The sequence below is a fragment of the Dermacentor variabilis genome, chromosome 10 (genome assembly GCF_050947875.1).
Source record: "Dermacentor variabilis isolate Ectoservices chromosome 10, ASM5094787v1, whole genome shotgun sequence".
In the NCBI taxonomy this organism is placed as follows: domain Eukaryota; kingdom Metazoa; phylum Arthropoda; class Arachnida; order Ixodida; family Ixodidae; genus Dermacentor; species Dermacentor variabilis.
The window spans coordinates 129,054,697-129,077,077 of NC_134577.1; the positions used below are offsets into that span (position 1 = coordinate 129,054,697).

Sequence of the window (22,381 nt, forward strand, 5' to 3'; positions counted from 1 at the left end):
ACTCTGGCTGGCGCTTTTCTTGAGCTTAATTATATGCTGTCACGCGGTTCAATATGTTAAAACTATTTGAAAACAGTCAATTTGTGTGTCTGTTATTTTATTTTTGCACCAATTTGAAACAACCATTGGGTTTCGCAAATAAAAACATTTCTACTGCATACTGCTGTTCGTCGTAACAGTTTATATATATATATATATGTAGTCATATCATGAGAACCCAACAAACGCTGACACCAAGGACAACATAGGGGAAATTACTTGTGCTTAATAAATGGAATGAAGAAACAATAAATTAATGGAAATTAGAGTGGATGAAAAAACAACTTGCCGCATGTGGGAACCGAACCCACAACCTTCGCACTTCTAGTGCGATGCTCTACCAATTGAGCTACCGCGGCGCTGTTTCTTCATCCACTTTCTGGTGTATTTGTGTGTACTAGTAAACCCCTGGGAGTGTTAGCCAGCGCCACCACTCAAAGACCTTGGCGGCGGACGTGGAACGTCCTTGTTGCTGCAGGCGTCACGAGAATGTGATCTTTCTGGGGGTGAAGGCAACTGGTCAATAAACCCACATATGCTACCTGAAGGCATCAATGTTGCCGGATTCGAGACCCTCGTTATGTAATAAACGAGATTTATCGTTTCTTCATTCCAATTATTAAGCACAAGTAATTTCCCCTATGTTGTCCTTGGTTTCAGCGTTTGTTGACTTGTCATACGACTAAAAAAAAATCGGGCCCCTCGGTTAACCCCCTTTCTTCTCGTTTATATATATATATATATATATATATATATATATATATATATATATATATATATATATATATATATATATGGAAAATCGAATGCAACTGCCACCGACAGCTCTACTGAACTATAGAAGAGTTTGGATATGCAGGTTAACAAGTTCTTTTGGAAATAGTGTGTATGAGCAATGACTGCATTCATACTAATCCGCACTTAGTTTATCCAACCTAGCTGTTGACGCGCTAACAAAGCGGGCAAATTTGTTTTATACCCTCAGCTGGAAAACTGTTCACCTGCTGCACAAAGAAGTACTTTAATTTTTTCATATTCCGGGAAAAGGCAGTCAAAAGAAAAGTTCCTTGGAAGAAATGGCGACTAATATTCAGGACAAGTGATTTTATAAACTGTCCGATCGGAAATGTTTGTGTTATAACATCAACTAATTATTTGACTTGTAAAGGGCTGAACCAAGCAAAAGGTGGGCTAGAAGAGGTCTCTTTCTTTTTTTCGTAAAGAATATTGTATAAACACAATCTCATTCAGAAAAAAGTGGAAGTACGATTAATATATAGAGTGTTTCGCGCGTCGGTGCCGGCTTTGCAATTCTAGGTTAATTCACTGAATCCTTGCGCAATGGGAAAATATAACCGAGGCATAGCAAAAAAAAGAAAATAATTGTGACTACGACGCAGAAAACAAGAAAGGTTTTGCACGTTCGTGGAGCAAAAAATATATAAACACAACATACGCGCTTGAGATATGTGCCTATTTTTTTTTCAATATGGCGCCAAAAAACAAGATTTGCAGAACATTTTGCATTTCTCTCACCCTTCAACCCCTCTGTAATTGGTCATCTCATCACTTACTACGAAACGCCCTAAATTTTCAACCAGTTTAGCAAAGAAGGCTATAGCGAAACCGCTTTTTAAATTTATGGTTTAGGTTATCACGCCGCTGGCGCCGCCGCCGAAACATGGCTTTGCGCCGCCGCTGACTAGAAACGACGGGCACGCCGCCGCCGTTCGAAACCGACACGGCGCAAACCTCTAACAATAGACTGTAGCCATGCTGCTCGAAAGGAACGAGACTTCATCTAAGCTTCATTTGCAGCCGTTGTTTGCGCTTCTTCGTATTTACCACCTAATAAATCTCAAGGATAGATTCATAAGTGGAAAATTTTAGAATAGGGGCCCCATACGTTTTGGGCGCCAAAGAAATAGCGCCGAAGCCACTGCGCATGCGCGAGACGCAAACTGCGTTTGGGTTTTGCGATGGGTACGCTATTTCACCGATTTAGCTGGAGCCCAAATAGCGGCCCAAAGCAAACATGGCTGCACCCATCGAAGCGGCGGCTCTAACCTAGCACTAAACTGGGTTAGATTCGCGGTAACGTGTGAAGTTCGCAAGCTAGGAGAAGTGACTGCGGCTACCGCTCTCTCAGCTAGCGTATGTTATGATGAATAACTCTTTAGCCGCCGCTGATTCCGAATTCGATTGTGAATTTGATGGCTTGTAGGCCTAACACGGCTAAGCTAGGCTGGTGAAGGCACGTGAAGTTGGTTTGCTCAAAACTAAGCGCAACTAGTTTGCTGCTTACAGAATAACTTCTAAATTATAATTAAACGTGAATACACGCACGTCAAAATTACTATTCCTATCATAAAATGGCATATTTTATTTAATTATTTCGAATAGCTTTTCTTTGACGCCGTAGTGGCGCTGTCAGCGCAAGACGCTATCAGCAAACGTAAAACTCTATTCGAAAACTATTCACTCCTGCGTGCCCCAATGCTAACACCCGCAAAGCCCTTTGGGGCCCCAAACTATAGGGCCCCTATTCTAAAACTCTTTAATATGCCTTGTTTGTCGTGTGATTTTTTACTTCCTTAGCGGCGAATTCTGAAATCGACCCTCTGTGACAAAAGGGACCTTTTAGAAGTAATAGGCGCAGTTAAAATTTTTGGTGTGCAGCGTGCCTGCGTGCTTTAATAATTGATTTATTATACGACCTGTTGACACGCCATTGCTGACAGGTTTGTGTACTCCAAAGCGTGCTCGCAACCTAGGTTTCGTCGCTCGCGGCGAAGTAGGAGGAACCGTAGCAGACAACGCACAGGTAACTCCGCCTCCGGCACTGATTCCGCTTGCGCCGCAATAGTTCGCGTGGCGCCCGTCGTGGCGCTCCGCGGAGCGCGGCCGCCCACTCCATGTTACTTCTAATGCCCCAACCACTGGCACGCGTCGGAAAGCTTCGGCACGCGCCGAAGCTTCAAAAGCGTCGGTCGGCAACACGGCGCAGCGTGACGACGCGCAGCGATTATGTCTACTGCCGATGCTAGAAGTTTGCCGACACGAAGCGAAGCTGCGCCGGTGTGCACCAATAAGAAGCTGAGACGCGTCGCAGTCATTAAAGGGACACTAAAGGTTACTGTTAAGTCAACGTGGACTGTTGAAATACCATCCCAGAAACCTCGAAACGCTTGTTTCGTGCCAAGGAGAGACTTATTTTAAGAGAAAATGCGTTCTGAAGCGTCCGCGTACCTCTAGCGCAGTTCAAATCGCCCGCCCTCCGATCGAGGAGAACTGACATCATGGTCTCATAGTGACGTTGCGCCATCGGTGAGTAGAACGGCGTCCGCAGACGGCGCTACGGCTTTTCTGCGCAAAACGCGAACGCGCGGCCAGAAACAGAGCCAAGACAGAGCCGACAGCAGAGCGAAAGCGGGAGTATGGTGGCTAGCGGAAGGAGAAACGAATTACGTCCCACGTTACGTCCCACGGCACACGGAGAGTCCGTTTTCGTTAAACTATAGGCTGCAGCGAGCTCGCAGCGTGGTCGGCGTGGTCTATGAGAAGCGACGAGCCGTTTCGCACTCGCAACAGGGCATAAAAATGTGCGAATCGACGCAAAACTCGGCCTAGAAACGTGCTTCGCCACAGCCAGGGCTCAATACGACCCAAGCTGGCACACGAGCGTCTCCCCGCAGGCCGGCTGAGGCCGGTGAACAATAGAAGGCAGCATCCACGTGACCCTGCGTTCCCGGATGTTGGTTCCCTAAGTCGGTTTCCAAATGTCCCTATGAGGCCACAGAATACCTAGTGTGTCACGTGATTGGGGAGGCTTCTTCCCTGTATTGCCGCCGGAATATACAACAACCCACGTGCGTGCAATGACACGGAAACCACGTGTTTCCAAACGCCGCGAGTTCTGCTCGACATTGTCCTGCTCTTGCCTACTCCGCATCGGAATGGCGCAGGTCTGTGATCGAGCTGCCATCGGCGATGACGATCGTCGCTGCGAATTTTGCAGCAAACTATTCACCCAGAGGAAGAACATGCTGCAACACATCAGGAATGTTCACAAAATGGCCGTGGATGTCAAGAAATTGATGAAATGCGACGTATGTGGCACTTCCCTGCCTACAATGGAGAAGTATTCGGAGCACCATATCGCAGCGCACAGCTTCGATGCTGAGTACGTGCACCTGGTGTTCCGGAACGATAAGGGTGAGGAACAGTTTTATTAAGTTTATTCTCATTCATCGTGAGCAAATGATGTTGAAACGCAATATTATATCTCGGACTTTTTTTTAATTTCTTGTTGCGCAGTGTACCTCTAAAAAGTAGTTTGTTATGCCTTGCGCCTTTGTTTTCTCTCTCTCCATCTGTTTCGCGAAGAGCAGCTTTTGCGCAGGTGCCTAATCTATTTCCTTGGGGCATATTGAAGTTTGTATCCTCGTTAAATATAATTTAATTCTTTGTTTATCCATCTCTAGTTAGTCGTGTGCGCGCTCTCCGCGATGCACTACAACACATACGTTTGGCATGGTCTGCTTTTCTGCACAGCAAGTGGAGTGAAATTTGACGTTTGTACATCTTTTTTTTTTTTAAGCGACAAGAGTAAGCTGTTTTGCTTTCTGACGTTGCTTTGTGCCACGTGCGTGCGTGGCCTAGTCTTCGCCTCAATGCACGTCGCAATGCGGCAGAGACGCAGAACCGGGACCACAGTTGAATTTCCGGATGTCGCCGGGATGGTCTCCCAGCGTATTGTGGGAAAACTCTTTAGTAGTACATTTCATAGAATAGAACGGAATTTGACGCTCGCGCAATCCCCCCCCCTTTTTTTTTTCTTAACCGAGAGGAGGCATTTGCTCTGCGTTCTGACGTTGTGCGCTGCTTGCGTGCGTGGCGTAGTCTTCGCCTCAGTGCAGGCCGCCATGCGGCAGAGACGTAGATCGAGGACCACACTTCAAATTGCGGCCGTCAGCGGCTTGGTGTCCCGGCGTAGATTAGGAAAATTTTTTAGTAGTACCACAGTCCTTCAATTAAAGGACTCTGGTTGTAGATTTAATAAAATAGAGCGAAATCTTACGCATACGCAATCCTTTCTTTAAGAAGTGTGTTAGGAGGCTACTTGGTAAGACATTTTTTTGTGTGTGTGTGTGTGTGTGTGCGTGTGTGTGTGTGTGTGTGTGTGTGTGTGTGTGTGTGTGTGTGTGTGTGTGTGTGTGTGTGTGTGTGTGTGTGTGTGTGTGTGTGTGTGTGTGTGTGTGTGTGTGTGTGTGTGTGTGTGTGTGTGTGTGTGTGTGAATTTGAACTGCGCTTGGGACGAGACACCGAGGTAGAAGACTGGACGAACGCAGACTTAACAACTGGTCTATTGAAATCGCACATAATGCTGCCTCTACAAACCAGGCGCATGCCCAAGCCAGATCATAGCCGCGTGACCATGGAACACTCCCTCGCCAAGCCACTATCTACAGTAAAAAATCAAGCTCTTCTTGAAAAGAAAGAGCTTTTCAAGAAGAAACTGAGAGAAGGGATTCGGGCATTGTTCTGAGGCGTAGCTTGTACCATGTGCTGTCAGTTCGTCTTTGTGTCATCGTAACAGCATTGCGGTGAACGTACAGTCCGATTCAATATTGAGGAAGGAGTGAGGATAGATCACGCTTAAGTTTCAGATTTGTTTCTTAATAAAACAAAACTAATATGGCAAATATCGCATTTGAAATTCAATTTCAACAGATATTTGAGCAATATCAAGGGTGACCTCATGACATGGTCAAGTTGAAGGTGAGGGAGTAAAATAAATGCTACCTTAGCCTGTGTCCAAGGGCTTCAGAGTGATTATTTTTGTTTGCATCTCTCTCGCCAAAATACTTGTCACTATCTAATGCTGTTTTGTGCATTTATTACAGAATTTCATGAATGGAAAGCAGAGGAAGAGAGCAGCCAAAACTGCTGGTTCATTTTGCCCACGGGCCCCAAAAAGCTGGCCACTGGAGAGACAAGAATCCACTATTATTGTAATAGATCAGGTGCGCCAAGGAAAAAGGAAGGTCATAGTGGCCGTCGGGAGAAAAGTCAGGGGAGCTGTAGGTCTGGTAAGATATGTCTTTCATTTATTACTGTCACAAAGGACAGCACTCAGAGTCCGACACCTGAAGGCACCACCATAAAAGTCAGGTATCAAAGAAACCATTATGGTCATAAACCAGAAATTCAGCACTTGAGAATGAGTGAAAAGGAAAAGGCCAGCATAGCAGAGGACCTAGAACGGGGTGTGCCCATGAAAATCATCCTAAAACGAATAAGAACATCTGTGGCATCTAAGCTGAGGCCAGTGCACTTGGCAGAGCGCTCAACCCTGCATAACATCAAACGGCAGTTTAACATTGCTGCTCCTGAACGTTGTCACACTAATGACGCTGTCAGTGTAGACACGTGGGTGCTTGCGATGAAAGAAAAAGGTGAAACACTTGTCCGCCTGTACAAGGCACAAGGTGCAGTGGACCCAAGTGGTACATTTTCTTCAGCAGACTTTGCTCTTGTTCTGATGACAGAGCCTCAGAAGGAGCTACTAGAAGGATTGGGCCCTGCAGGGACTGTATGTCTTGACTCCACACATGGAACTACAGGGTACCAGTTTGAGCTGACCACTCTTCTGGTGCTAGATAAAGTAGGATCAGGTGTACCTATAGCTTATTTCATCTGCAATCGGATGAACGAGCAAACTTTGACAGCATTCTTCAAATGTCTGGAGTCGGCCATGGCCAAAAAAGTGGCCGCTAAGACATTTATGTCTGATGATGCTTCGCAATTTTACAAAGCATGGTGCATGGTCATGGGTGCTCCAAAACAGAAACTTCTCTGTGCCTGGCATGTGGATAAGAATTGGCGTAAGAAGATACTCGAGTGTGTAGAGAAACAGCTAAGGCCAGATGTCTACCATAGTGTGCGGCTACTGTTAGAGTTTCTTGACGAAGAGGAATTTGAAGAGTATCTTAAAGAATTCCTTTCTAGTGAGGAAGAAAAACTGAGGGACTTCCTGAAGTACTTCAAAGACCACTATGCAGTTAGGCCACAAGAGTGGGCCTATTGCTTTAGGACTAGAGCAGCTGTCAACACCAACATGCATCTTGAGAGCATGCACAGGACGTTAAAGCACACTATGCTGGAGGGAAAACAAAATAAGCGTGTTGACAAACTAATTTCTGCCCTCATGGACCTGACTTATCATTTTTTAATGAAGAGGGCTATCCAGATGATGAAAGGGGCAAAGGGTAAGAAGCTGAGCACAATTCAGAAGAACCACAGGTCTGGCAGTGAAATGGCAGCTTGTGCCAAATTAAACGAAGATGGCACATGGACTGTACTATCTCAGTCTATTAAAGGGCTCTCGTATAAAGTGTCAAAAGTGGGAGATGGTGCTTGCTGTCCTTTGAGCTGCAAGGAATGCGCAGTCTGTGTGCATACTTACATGTGCACTTGCTATGACCATCTTATACGCTTTACAGTGTGCAAGCACATTCACTGTGTGGTCATCGCTAATCCAACTAGCAGCGACAAGGACCACGAGAGCTCACCCGAAGAAGCATGTGAGGCAAGCCAGGCATTGCACATTGTGCAGAGTATAGCAAAGCTGGAAGCAGCCAAAGCAGTGTCAAGCTCAGCACTCTTAAGAGCAAAAATTTACTCAGTCAGACAGGCAATATCAGATGGTGAAGTCTCTGAGGGTGTGGCTGAGAAGGCAAACAAGTTGTTTGAGCCAGTTTTCATGCTTGTTGAAAGTGACCGAAAAAGAAAGATGCCAGACCATCCAAATGAACCAGCCAACAAAAAAGTTGTGCACCAGTTAAGATTTCACTCTACAAGAAACCCTAGATTGTCACAGCCATCATCTAGCCTTTCAAGGCCCACTGAAGCTCAAAAGGAAGTCCTTAAACAACAGCTTAGGAACAGCAGCATAGAAACTGAAGAAATAACCACTTCAGCAGGGCACGATTACTGGTAACAAGCCTCCAGTACAGTTAGGAAGAGAGAAGTGGTGCAGTACTGTTGTGCTGTCATGTCTTATTGAAGCAGGTTGAGGTGTGCAGCCATATGTCACAGCTGGATGGTATGTGTGTTAGAGCACGAGAGATGCCTCCATGCTTGTTGTATGAGCTGCTGGTAAGTGTTCTGTGAAAATAGGTACAGACCCAGAAGTCATCTCTGTTATGTGGCTATGTGACAGCTGCTGGATGGTACGTGTGTTAGAGCACGAGAGGTGCCTCCAAGCTTGTCATATGAGCCGCTGGTAAGTATGTCTGTACATAGATTAAGGAAGTGCATTGGATGGCGTGTAGTGTTTCACTGTGCTCCTACCTTCTCTTTCACTGTCTCCCCATTTCTTTTCTGCCTTTCAACTTTCTTCACTCTATGCACTATCTTATTCTCCTCTTCATCCTACATTGAGGGTGTAGGAGAGTGAGCTAAGCATGCATAAAGGTTGCTGTGGAGAACTTAATTGCGGCACTGATGAAGGCAAATCTTTGTCGAAAGGCTCACTACAGCTACATTTATCCTCCAAACACTGTTTATCACTTCAAGCCTTCATATTCCTGTGAGCTTCTGTCTTGTTTAACAGTTGTAACAGTCATACTATTTATTACTATCAATAGCTAGCATACGTTTAGCACTGCAAAGTGCTGTTTAGAAGCTGTGCGAGTTTCTGCTTCCCTTATGATAAACACTCCAGACATTCAGTTTATATTTTATGAAAATCTTTCAAACATTGCCAGTGATGACCTCTGCCTTGACGACCACCATATGGGTTAATGTCGGCATGAGACTGAGGCTTTCCCACAAACAGTTATGCTTTGCTCATATCATGTGACTGACAGTTTCTGCTGTAATTGTTGCAATTGTCGACTGCACTGTGAAGAGTTTTTCTGTAAATATGTGCTGGCCTGATTCCTCTTGTTCATGCGTTTCAGATCTTTTGCTATGAGATGATGAGGTGTAACATAAAAACACGGTGTAAGTTTCACAATGCTTTTAAGAAACCACTCAAAGCTTGGAGACGAAGCATTACATGCAACTTGAACCAAGTGTCTGGACAAAGCGAGTGAAAGTTGCTTTGTCGTGAGCGACGGTGTCGGTGTTGCTATATGTGACCACCTTTAAATAAAAGATTGTTTCGAAGCTGTGGCTCGACTCTTCGTTCTCCCCCCCCCCGGTAAAAAAACAAAACTATTGGGATTTCCAATTCGTTTTGTAAACATAATCGACCAATATGAACAAAAAAAAAAAGCTTGATGAGCTAAGATACAGCTTTGCCATACCATGGAAACACTTGAAACTCCTTTTGAGAAGCTTACTCATGCACAAACACACTATATAGCAATTATTTTCAATCGTATACTCGCAATTTGCCGGGGCACCACGTCAAGTTTCAAGACAGATCTTTTTTTTGTCTCCAAGAAGCTATATCCTTAATTCTATCCATTGCTTACTGCACCACATTTGATTTTCTACAACAAATAAAATCGAATTCTCCATTGATTGCGCCGACGCTCACATTACAATTGTATGCTATTATTATTGATTAGTCTTTTGTATCTTTCTTTCGGAATGGGGGGGGGGGGTGGGGGGGTGCACTGGTAGCGTTCTACGAATTTGCGCCGGGTGTTTGTGTGGGTAAGCTTAAGCGCAGATTTTTTTTGCGCGTTAAGAAAACAATGCACTTCAGATATTTTAATTAATGCAGCGAGCTGTATGAAAGATCAGTCAAGGGGTTGGAGACGTCGTTATAGAGAATCCGAATTATTTTTCTTTTGCGGTTGTGTATTTGGCATTGATGCACAGTTTTCTTTATTTATTTTGGCTACATTGCGCTAATTGCGCTTCCACGCGCTTGCCGACTCGATCGCAAGGGGACAGCCTGATCAACATCAATATCAGCAGCAATGGCGGACTTGCGCTTGGAAAGTTTTCAATAGTTTTCGCCTTTTAAGTGATTCTCTTGCTATTTTAACGTGTGGAGGTTCATTGTACGTCTGTATGTTTTCAAGTTTGGCATGTGTTTTAACACATGTGACAGTGTAGTCTTTTCTTCTTCAACGGATATTTGTACAAGACCCCGTTCACGGACTATCAGGTAAGATGTGTACGTACGCTGCACGCAAGCGTAGTGCTTCACTAAGCTGCAGAGCAATACAGAGTTAAGCATGAACGGTACACAAAATTCACAAGTTCCAAGTATTTCCAAGAACTAACATTAATTGGCGAAGTTCTCACAGACGTTGTAGAAGTCATGGGGCGCGGCAGTGCTGAACGTAGCGTCACAAGTTAGCGGCTGGGCGCAATTAGATTTCTTAAATAGTGTTTTTACTAGTAACAACGTGTCACTGTTTCATATTATTGGCGGCGTCTCCAGGAAACCAAATCGTTAACGGGGACACCTGAGCTAGAACCCGGACTGGTCCATGGTTTGGGGCTCGCCGAGGCCTGCGCGTGCTAGTATAGTATATCTATGATATTTGTAGGCTGTATGTAAGTCGTACTTTACGAATTTTCTGACGCATTTTACGATCAGCTGTCCGCTTTTGCGGACAAAGATGGAAGCAGGGTGTTCCGTGGGTTGGGGCAACATACCCTAACCTGTGGACCGCCCTGCTTCCAGTTTTGATTCCCCCGATGCCCCTTGGGTACCCTGGAGACCTTGCGCATCTTCCTTGATTATAATCTAAGGTGCTCTCCTGAGGCCTCTGTTTGCCGGTTACATGCGCCTTCGTGGAGCAGTACTTGTAAAAAAATCCGATCTATCGTCGCAACGAAAAAAGCGCCCCGCGACTTTTACATCACCAGTCAGCTAGCCCATTGGTTTACCTATGTGTGGCCTCAAACATCTGAAACTTAGTGCCAGTACAAAAGGTTTGTTGGGAAGGGTGTCAGGTCGTTGCTCTGTGTTGAATCGGCCTTTTCTCAATTTTTAAGAATTTAATTTGAATGCACCTTACCAGTGCTGTGCTGTGCTGCTTGCTACCAGTCCCTTGGACAGGGAAGACATGAGAATCCCTGTGCCTACACTTTAAATTCAGTGGTGTGACCGCTTCCTTTGGGAAGCTACCACGTTAGCGATATTGTGAGCACAATACGTGACTTTCCTTCATATTCCTCATCCGTACATAGTGTGTGTTGTTTCTTCCTTGCCATAGCTCTAGCTCGCCGACAATAAAACGGTTCCCTATAAGTGTTGGAGGTGCTGGGGTTCTGCGTTCAAAGGACGTTAAAGGTAACAGTGTTTGTGCCTTTAATAACATGTTGCAGTCAATCATTTTGATACGTGCGGTGGTGTTCATGCGTTTGCACAGTGCAAAGACATCCACAATGTAAGAGGTACGTGACTCTCGAAAATATACTCTCTCTGGGCTTTTCTTGCGACCTCAGCACAAGTAGTTGGAGCACTAAAGAACTGACAAAGCTGGTGCATGAATGTTGCCCAGTCGGAAAGATCTGGCTCGTGTATCAAAGCCAATTGTTTTTTAGATTGTAGAGGCAGACGAGCACGCTGTGCAGTTCCTAAAAACTGTCCCACAGGCAGAACTGTCCCACCATTGCTGACTCTGTTGCACATTTATCAAACTGCTTGATTCTCACCGAGCTCAAGCTATGGTGACGAAGACGCAGCACATGGTTTACAGTCACATATTGCACTTGCAATACATCTGTTATGCCAGTTTGCCGAAATAAGTGTGCACACTAGTGACAAGTTTACTATGCGTGCACGGGTATTTGCCTTTCCTGTCCTATGGGCTGTTGGCAAGCAACACAGTGCTGCACTCGTCAGGTGCACCCCAGGTTTCAGTGTGTTTACATTCGGTCGCATGAACATGGAGGGAGTATGTTTGCTGTAATCAATACCACACAGATTTTGCTAATGTAGGCTTGAGTAGCTTTTCCATGCCTCCACTAAATAGTCGGAATACTTCCATGTATGATAGAATGATGAGCATTTTAACCTCCAGACATACAGCAGTCTTGGCACCACTGCAAGGCAGAAGCAACCTCCTCACCATGTTAACGCTCAAATAAATCTGATTATTGAGGCATTTTATAAGCCCGCCAAACCACCTGCACCACCTGAATGATGTCACTTGTTGCACCTGGCTGTTCATTTCATTTGCTCACTTTGGCATCCTCTGCTCGCACATATTCGTTTCCAATAATTCAGGAAAATTGCAGGGCTGGTTCACAATCTTTCCAAAGCCTCAGGAGGGACAGGACCAGATTGTGGGTCTGGAGCAGCAGCGCACCAGACAGGCATAAGTGTGACTGACATGAACCACACATGTACCTCTCTGCTGTGTCTATGGAGTACCAGGTATGTTCCTTACATGCATGTTTACACTCGTGTATGTGAGCATGTCATGTACTTATAGCTATCCACCTGTCTGTAATATTGTCAATACTGTTTTCTTTATTTTACTTTATGGCCTTGTAAAACTGAGAAAAGATAATGAAAAAAAGGAAAGAAACGCTGCCTTCCTGTTCACCAGTGAAAGTATTGTTGCATAGACAGAGGCACAGAGAAAAAGATGTATATGCATGTCGGACAGCCTGCACAAAATTTTATCTTTGTCTCTTCAAACATAGCGTACCTGTCCGGGGTCAGTGGAATAGCTGTTCTGTAGCATTACCCCTAGCAGTGGAAGCACTGTCCCAGAGCTCTAAAGAGAGTCATCGGAAGCGCAGTGCTAAACCTTCAGCCTTAAAATGTGAAGGGCGTCATTGGACAGGACGAGAGATGACAAGGTGAGACTGACTGGGACAATGTTGTGGTGATGGGTGCCACCTGGTTGAGCACACAATATGGTCCCCTGTCCTGAGAAAAGCTTTTCTGGGAGCCCCACACAGTGGAAAGGGGACCAGAGAAGTACAAGCGCACCAGAAGAGAAATGAATGTCGTATTGTGAAGCATGGTACTGTCATTTCTGGTTGCTTCATGACGCAGTAATGATAGTCACAGCACAATATTTTGAATGTGTTCTGGCAACTCATGATATGCTAGTGAATGCTGCTCATTCTGATCATGTGGCCTGCATTTCAGTGCTTGGATATCTAAGGCCATGTTGCAAAATGCACAAGAGATTTATAATAGACTTTTATACACACAAAATGCAAGAACAGTTCTAATATCACTGAAAAGACAGAGCGTTCACGGCGTCGTGCAAGCTCAGTGTCGTTGAGCGTGCACAAGAACTAGTCTTAACTGATGTCATGACTGGCCTATATGGTCAACAATTTGTGTTGCGCCGCCAAAGCAATAGCGAAAGGCTGGACGTTTTGAATACGCCGAACCACCCGCAACTGTTGGAAAACGCCTAGGAGGCCCCAACAGCAAAGAGACCTTACCCTTTGTACAGGCATTTTCCCCTTCTTACCCACGCCTTGCACGACACCCTGATGCCTGCGTAGTCTCCACAGTGAGTGGGACGATTAAGCTTCGTGTGTGCATTCGCTCTTTCTCTTCCTCCTCGGCAGGGAAGACGCCGGCGGTGTCTGTGTGTGCATGTGTGCACGTCAGTGCCTTTCCTTCTGCTGAGCCAGTGGCGGTTAGAAAATCCGTTGAACACTTCCATGTATCAAGCGGCGGCCACCAGTGTTTTCTCTCTCCTTCTCTTGAGCGAGGGTATTCCAAACACTATAACGAACATCCTCGCGAATCGACTTCAGCCTTCAGTTTTTGAGCAAACTAGAATGTCTGCCGCTCTCCATCAGAAAACTTGCAGAGCTGACCACTCCGTAACAATGTGAAGTAAACATTCATTGTTACTTGTTACGTTGTTGCCGTAACTCCTGCCTGGCCCCCTCGGTACTCATGAGCTGCTGCAAAATTCAGTCAGTGGCACGATCCTTAGAACCTGGGTGCACAGTTTGTAATGATTGGTGCCAGCGGTGCGACCCGACAACCAATGGTTAAGCTCCAGACCACCAAGCCCACACTACTTCTACAGTCCTGGGTTCCCTTCTTTAGTACGGAGCAGCAGCAAAAAAAGAATTGACATCTGTGAATAAGGTACATGGATGTGGGCTGCTTTCCTTGAACATAGGAGGCAAATGCCTTTGGGAAGGTTCAGTCGCACTTTGTTACTTTAAAAGGCGTCTCACCAACATTGGACCTTGCAAACCGACAAGTGCAGTGCATAGATCACACACTAACAATCCTGTCTCCAAATTATCAAAATGATGCACAGCGGGAAAACAGTAGAAATTTTAAACAAAAGCCATCAGGCCCTGCTTCAGCCAGAGTCAAGGTTGCATGCACAAATGTCTCTATTGTTGAATTCCAATGGCGGAGTCGGAGCAGCCGACGGACTCCGCGAGCGAGCACTCGGCTCTGGCGTAGAGCAACGCCTCCAAATCCGCGAGTGGAACACAACCTGCGCCGCCGGAGCAAGGCGGAAGCGGAACTTCTATCTCCGAGTTACCCAGGATGCCTTGGGTGTTGTCATTTCCTTCCGCTGTTCGCTCCCAGCACCGCCGCACCGGTCACTTGTCTCTTCAGCGCTGTTCAGCTGTTGTTTTTTTAAATGTGCGGAATGGATATCTCGCCAAGCGTGCAGCAGCTTTTGCATCCTAGCGAGTCGTGACCGGTGGCGCCTCCCAGCAGACAAACGTGGTAAAGGAAATACGTCACGCAGAGTTCCGGTCCACTCCGCCGATTTTGGCGGAGCATCTTTTTCTGCTCCGCGGAGTGAATCCCGCTCTGAATCCCCTCTGACTCTCTCATTGGAACACCTTACTCCCGCCCTCACTCTGTCATTGGAATAAACCTGCTCAGGAACGAGCAGAAAAACTTGCTCCGACTCCGCCATTGGAATTCAACATATGTTAAATGTGCTGCCTGCAACATCACCAACCATGGCACATGACTTTCGTAAGTCGTCAACCAATGTTAAATGCCATCCCTGGATGTGTGCCCCACAGCAAAAAAGCAAGAGAAGGAAAAGAAGAAAGAAAAGACAAGGCTCGTCATGCAAGTGTGACGTGAACCCTTGGCTCTGGTATGGGGGAAGACAAAGAAGGAAGATCACTTGGAGGGAGGCAAAGCGGTTGAGTGCCGTTGCTTTTAGCGCTCACCTCCTGGCAGCATGAAAATGCAACATTTCAATTTCTTCCATTTCCTTTAATAATTAACTAATTAGAAATTTTTGTCTGATAAAATGCTCCCTTGACGGCGTCTTACAACTTCCAATGCACATATTGTCACGCGCTAACACAAGAGTAAGTGACAGTATGAGCAGCCAGAGGCGAAAAATGCCAAGCACGAAGCGACGGTTCTCCAGCTGGCGCGGGATCTTTGACTTCGTCGTCTTCATCGCCGTTTTGCTGTGCACGCAATGCTGAATGTTCGCTGGCTCAAAACACCAAGTGGAAATATAATTAAAATTTGCCATGGTGCTTGGTGAGAGGGGCTTTTTCAGCCCAAATTAGATCCTGCAGACTATAGTACTGTATGGAAAATATGGTACATGGAACTGTAAAATTTAATTTTCCACAGAAATTTCTACCTGTGCAATTGGAGTTGGCTTTGTCGTAGCATAGATGTCAGGACTGTGAAAGAACCTTTTATTCCCTAAAGATCCTGTGCTGTAGTATATTTGAGCATTTACATAAAAGCATGGAGACCCTCAGTGTGTAGCAATCCAAGTAGCGGCATATAGGTTGTGTGTGCTGCCTGTAGGGATGCCACTGAAAGCCATCTACGAATTGGCAGATTTGAGAATTGTGGAGGGTAGAAGGCTCATGGCTGTTCTGCCTGTGCACCAAGCACTGCAAAGCACAGTGCTGCAATTTTCTGTTTGTGCATTTGGAAGAAAATTATTCCTGCAGTCGCAATGACTACACAGAAAATCCACCCTACGAGAATGGACAGAGTTCCAATGTAACTGTGGTTTGAAGTGGTCCAGCCCCCGTGTGTACGAGCACCGATTTCCCTAGACAAGTGTGGCAGCGCCTGGCTTTGAATGCAGTGTGCTACTTCGTAAATATTGCAGTTGCCCAGCGCTACGCTGCCTGGATTATGTGGTTGCCATAATGACTTCTCGATACCCGTGGGACGAATATTTGCACTCGAAATAGCGACAGCAGCCATGCATTTCCTGCTGACATAGAATTAGGTTCAGCAATGTCATCTGATGCATGCACATGCTGTGATGTGGTTGGTGTGGCCATGCACTGTTTTCTCCCTTCAAGTATCCTAGTGAACTGCCGCTAGTTATAGATGTCTGCAAGGAGTGCACACTGTGTGAGTGCTGCACATGAATTGAAATTATGATCACCGCAGTGATGATAAAGAACAGATTGAAAAGTAATCTGACAACACTTATCAAGACTGTCTACAAGTTTTCTGTGAAAGATTTGCTCAGGTTTGACAAAAGCCATCTTAGGGACCGTTTAATGGGGTGTTACCACCGATATTATGAGATGAAAGAAAAGGAAGCCACTAGGAGTTTTCTGGTGACGCAAGGCGCTCAAATAGATGGCTTTGAATTGCAATAGACATTAATATTATCATTCTATTTGTCTGGGCACATGACTTCTTCACCAACCTCTCTGTCATCTCTGTAGCACATTAATCTGGGATAGTAACTCCACTCTGATGCAGAAGATGAAAGTGCATGCCAGACATGCTGACCACACCGACTTGGAGAGTGTCACTTTCTTGAATATGGCAAAAGTTCATGTTTTGGGCGAAATAAGAGCTCGTGGGCAATTTTCATCTGTGATAAAGAGAAGTAAGTGCTGCCAGTGGTCAGACGTCATTGAGGTTGAGCTTCTCAAGCAAGTGGATGCCATCGAGAACACCCAAAAGTCAGCGATAGCCATTGTGCAGCAGCTTAAGGTGGCAAAGTCCAGCCGGTCTTTCTGTGCACAAGGTCACCAAAAGGCATTCCTAAGTAACGGATATTTTTTCTCCTACACTGCTACCCTAGAGTGGCCGGAACATGCACCGTTCGATTCAAGCATGCAGCTGTTATCGAAGCTTAGTTTAGTCAGTTATTGAGGCTAAAGATGGTTTTAATAAATGCGCATTAGGAAACAATTGTGAATGTAAAAAAATTTGAACTGTATTGACTCTTTGGTGGCATACTGTTGCTATTCCTGAAGTTATATCCTCAAATAACTTATGCTCCAGATACTTGAAGTTTTAGTAAAAACTATTGGAGTGGAAATATCAATTTTTGAATTTCAAAGCGAATTCGAATAATGAAACTTAAGTGCAAAGCAAATATTTTTCTAATATGAATACTATTGGTATTGTAAAAATGAATTTTTTTCCCAACCAGAGGTGCAAAATAGTTTACTGCATAGTAAATAATGTACAGGGATATTATGCTTCGTGGTTAACAAAATTCTCTAATACATCACTTTTGTTTGACAATGTCATAACTAGTTATTTAATGTTTCATTAAGCAAGGACAACAGCTCGACATGTTTGAAGAGCAGTGACACCTTACTGCATATCACCATCGATTCAGACATCGAAAAGAACTGCTTAGAGTGTCTGGTATCAGCAGGTCGCTCTTCACAAGCCGAGCCAACAGTGGGCACCATCCTTACACCATAGCTCAAATGGATCTTTCTTTTTTTGGCCCAAAATGTCATCATGCAAATATCTTTGAACCTGTGATTGTGGCACTGAAAATTCCTGCTAGTTGATGAGCTCATCAGAGTCTAGCCACAGTGCTGATGTGGAAGTGGCCTCTTCAGAAGCTTTTGTTGTTGAATGCATACCTGGGTTCCTTGGTGTTGAAATTATCCTTGCTTTCTCTAAATCCAAGGGCGAGATCAAACAAGCATCTCGCTTTCTGAATTTTTGCTTGCACTCATTATTTGCCTTTGCCATGCTTTCGTCAGCGGTCGTCTGCTTGGTGAAGCGAACATTCAGAAAGCTAGAACCTAGCGCAATCTCATCCCAGGTTTTTAATCCAGTTTGACATTGAAGCATCCTGGTAGTATTAAAGTACTTTAGAATGACGTTTCAGAAGCATTGCCAAGTTTGCCACTTGGTGAAATTTGTAGTTTGGAAACAATTTAGGCTCTTAGCGAGATTAGCAGCGGACACAGAGGTTTTCACATGGCGATTGGTGTTGTCCAAATGCATGAAGAGGTCACAGTGTGGGTACTTAAGCCGATAGTGTCGGGTAACCATAAGCACCAGCAGGGGCCGTGTGACAGTGTCCCCTTTAACTTCAGATATGCTTCACTGCATGATAGTAAATATGCTTCGCCGCATAACACGACTGTGCTGCGGCGAAGGTGACTTAAACTGACAACAGCCGAGAAGGTGCAACTAGCACTGCGCTGCCTGGTTCTTGCTGCTGGTTTTATTTTTCTTCTTTTCACAGTGTCCTTACTGTAAGTGCACTGCAGAGTTACAATGCAGGAATATGCATGTGCGCACAAGCTTTCATTCAAGAGTAACTCACGATCATAAGTTACGTCATCATGGTTTCGTACCATGTCACGGCACCATAAGCGAGACATAATAAAGGGGGCCTCAAAGGCTGCGGGAGAGACCAATCTTTTGTGTGAGATTGGGCTATCCTTGCTGCACACAGTGCAATATTATATGGCTCTCATGTCTATGGTGGCATTGTCGATTATGAATGTTTCCTTACTACGTTAAAAAAATGTGTGGTGCATCTTTCAGATAATAATGGCATTATAACTCAGAGTTGTTCAAGTTTGGGGGACTTGTTCATTACAAGTACATTATTAGAAAAGGTTTCGAATGTCTAGGTCGTAATTGCATTTGAAGAACTGTAAGTCTTCCTACACATAGCAATTGGTAGCTTACTGTGCGATGTTGAAAGTGGTTTTCATTCATAGGCCCTACGCAGAGAGCAGCGACACAATGCCTGGCATGTGACCAGTGTGGGTAGCAGTGAAACTTTCTACTTTCTGTATCCTCACTCTTTGCTTGTAACATTATCCATCAAGGTGTGTGGGTTTATCTGTTAGTAGCACAAAAGTGCTAGAGCTGCATTTATGCAAGCTTTCCCCCCTTTTCATATTGCTGTAACTGTCTCAATAGGTCCTTCCTGCATAGAGATATTTCTGGTGCTCGTAACCGATTCCAGTCTTAGTGCATAAATTTGCTTTATGAATTCTTTGTAGACAGAAGGTGCTTGAATATTGGTTGCATGAAATGCTCCAATGCACACTGTATACGTACAGGGTGTCTTTTATTACCATAAAGATTTTCTTGTTTTAAAGTTATGAGCGCAGCAAATGTGGCATTCTTGCAGAGGAATTCCTCTATTTTGGAACTCCACAAATTTGGAGGCAGTGACATTTTAATATACCCTCATTTCTTACAAATCTTGAAAGTTGCACATAATTCAAGATATTCGTCATTGAATTTCACTGGTAAATCGCGGCAATATTGGAACAGAGTGTGCTGGGAGTGCAGAAAAGAAGGTCCCGCTATCTTATCAGATGGAAACACCCCTCCCCCCCCCCTGACAACAGGCACGAGAAAGTCTGAAACAAAATCTTGGCCAGGCATCGTAGCTGCTGATACGACACACTTTGCCTGGCAAGCATGTGCGTCAGTGTGCCCTGTCAGGCTATCATTTAAGCTTTGTCCCACACTTCTTGATTGCGCACTGCTGCCTGATGTGGAGCATGATGCATTAAGTTTTGATTGTACTCAATTGAGCGCGATAACGAATATTTCAATATAAGTGCAATTTTCGAGATTTAGAAAAAGAAAGGGTGTACATTCACATGTGACTGCCTCCGAATATGCCATTTAGACGGCTGCCGCCAAGGTACTAATAAAAAAGTGACTGAATTTTTCAAAATTAATTTTCTGAAGCTCGCATTATTAGCAGCAAAGTGTATCCACCTCACCTAGAAACTCCTTTGCAAAAACGGCTGGCTCTCTGTGCTCAAAACTTTTTACAAAATATCTGCATGGTTAAAAAAAACTAGATATGCATAATTGTCAATGTATAAAAATCGTACGCTATCACTTTTCAAAATTTTTGTCCTTCTATGCAACACCAGAAAAATTGGAAATAGAAGCTTCAGGTGACCTATCTGATGTGCAAGTAGCATGGCCATATTATTGTTTTAATTTTTCGCTGTTACCTTTTACTGTGATGTCGCCACTGCAGCAGCTCGATGGCTGTGGCTTTTCATTCCAGGTCACAAAGCTGCACCCAGGGAGAGGCAGAATCCAAAAATGCTCGTGTACTTAGGTATTGGCCTCGAGCTCCACCACTGGAAAAGCTGACGCCACCGTCGGCGTGACGTGCTAGGAGGGATCACGTGGACATAGCGGCCGCGTCTGCTGCTTCGGGCACGCCGAAGCGAGCTGAAAACGAGTTTAAATTCCCTCGTACACTGCGGTCCTAATTTAGTGGCGAAATTTCCCCGCTTCGAGTGTCTCCTTTAGAACGCTTCAAAGCACTAAATAGGTAGTGGCTGCCTTTGAAGGCGCGCAACATGGTAGGCTACTGCTCAGTACCGCAGGGCCAGACGCACGTAATGGAGGCCGATGTCAGCCTTATTCACACATAGCCACAGGACAAGAAGCTGCGTGAAGCTTGGCTCGCGAAACATAAAACGGGCAAACAGTCATCGGCTACAACTCGGATATGCAGCAAGCACAGACGCAAGGAAGATTTCTGCTACGGCGCCCAGTTTGCGATGTTCTGAAAACGCGCACTGAGACGCTCGCCCGAGTCCGCTGCCCGACTAATGTCATGACGGTTTGGTCTATGAACTTGTCGATGCTATAGATACTGGCAAGTTCAGTGGAGTGGAAAGGCAGCGGTAAGAAGCACATTTAAAAAAAGCATGGCATATGGTCATGTTTGTGTTATGAATTAATGCACTGGATTACAAAAAAGGAGCAGCGGGAAATTGCACGCTGAGAACACCGATAAACATACAGTGCGACGCAACTCGAGAAATAATATTGAAAGGTCAAAGAATTTAGAAGAAAAAGAAAGATTGAATCGTCGCGACGGCAGATCACAGTCCCCGTAGGCGTCGAAGTCTCTACAATGTAATTATTTTTTAACAGCTCTGATAGCACCCACGCAACAATGGTTGCTTGTATACTGTCAAATGCTCATATTCTGCGGCCTAAAGCTCATGGCATGGTGCGAAAACGCGCGCGCGGAGAAAGCGAAACAGTGCGCGGACAAGCATGCAGACGCGCAGTCGGTCGCTGCGAATCTGTGCGATCGCTGCATTGAGGCTTCGTTCTGTTACGCTCCATTTAGTTATACAAACACTATAAGAACATATTTCACATAGTTTGCTCTCAGCGTTTACCTACCTTTCACGCAAGACGACTGTTCGGGAGACTCCATCACGGTGACCGCGCGCAGTGGCGTTCACTGTACGCATTCGGTAAAGACATAGTGTCTGTAAACGATTCTGTGCTTTCAGTTTTCCAAAGATTATTATTTAGACAGTAAAAAACTCTCGTTTCGAAAGTACTTACAGAAATGTCTGGGAGAGCTCGCGAGTGGTGTTTTCAGTGAGCGCTGACAGCAAAACCTGAGGAGCGCACCACGTGATCCCTCATACTACGCCAGCGAGGCGCTTCCGATACATGGCGACTCCGTAACTCCTCGCCGCCAATAGCGGCACATTGCAGAATCCGAGGTCCCCAAGATTCATCCGTAGCCCTCTTGTAGCCCACGAGTTCCATATTGTTTATTGGGATTGAAGAGTAATGTTTGTGCTGTATTCATTGTATCCCTCTATTCCAGACTAAATAATGTGCATGAAAAATTATATCTTCATTACTTTACACCATAGCACCAATATCTGTCGTGCGTTGATTTTTTTGTCTTTGCATTTGCTATAGCAAGGATTTTTAAACAGCCACAAAAGAAAAAATAAATGGTCAAGGAACCAAGAAATGGTGTTTAGCAGCTCCCTTCTTTCTTTAATCGGTGGCAAGTTTTGCACTCGTGTGTTAGCAACACTGTTTCGCCAGTTGTGCACTTCAAGAGAAGTGTTACCTTTCTGCTTTGGAACTTTGTGGTTTTGCTCTGCCAGCTGCTTCACCAAAACAAGCAAAATGTACTTCGGATATTCCACAAATTCATTCTGTATGCATTTGGTACAATAAAATTTGTTTCAAGAATAGACAAATGCAGTGATCGTTGCATAGAAAACTGCAACACACCAATTTTTAGTTTCATGCTTCATTATTTTCTCAGAGCCCCAAAGAAAGCATGCGAGGTTTGAAAATGTATCGTGCGACTGAGTGCTGGCCTGCCGCGACATTAGTGCACTCGGTCTGGAGAACTGATTAATGCTGCACATTCATTGA

The 22,381-nt window shown here is 45.0% G+C and overlaps 1 protein-coding gene and 1 long non-coding RNA gene across 3 annotated transcripts; both read left to right on the forward strand.

Moving 5' to 3' along the window:
- The first annotated feature begins 3,731 nt into the window (after positions 1-3,731).
- LOC142559416 (uncharacterized) lies at positions 3,732-8,041 on the forward strand. The gene is made up of 2 exons (XM_075671014.1): positions 3,732-4,254; positions 5,946-8,041. The coding sequence occupies exons 1-2, from the start codon at positions 3,918-3,920 to the stop codon at positions 8,039-8,041; spliced, it is 2,433 nt and encodes an 810-aa protein (XP_075527129.1). The 5' UTR covers positions 3,732-3,917.
- A 1,980-nt stretch (positions 8,042-10,021) lies between these two features.
- On the forward strand, positions 10,022-22,187 carry LOC142560955 (uncharacterized). 2 transcript variants are annotated; one of them, XR_012823490.1, is made up of 3 exons: positions 10,022-10,168; positions 12,256-12,394; positions 20,232-22,187. It is a non-coding gene; the product is annotated as an uncharacterized LOC142560955 (long non-coding RNA). The 2 variants fall into 2 exon arrangements; XR_012823491.1 differs by lacking the exon at positions 10,022-10,168 and adding an exon at positions 10,171-10,245.
- Positions 22,188-22,381: the final 194 nt, after the last annotated feature.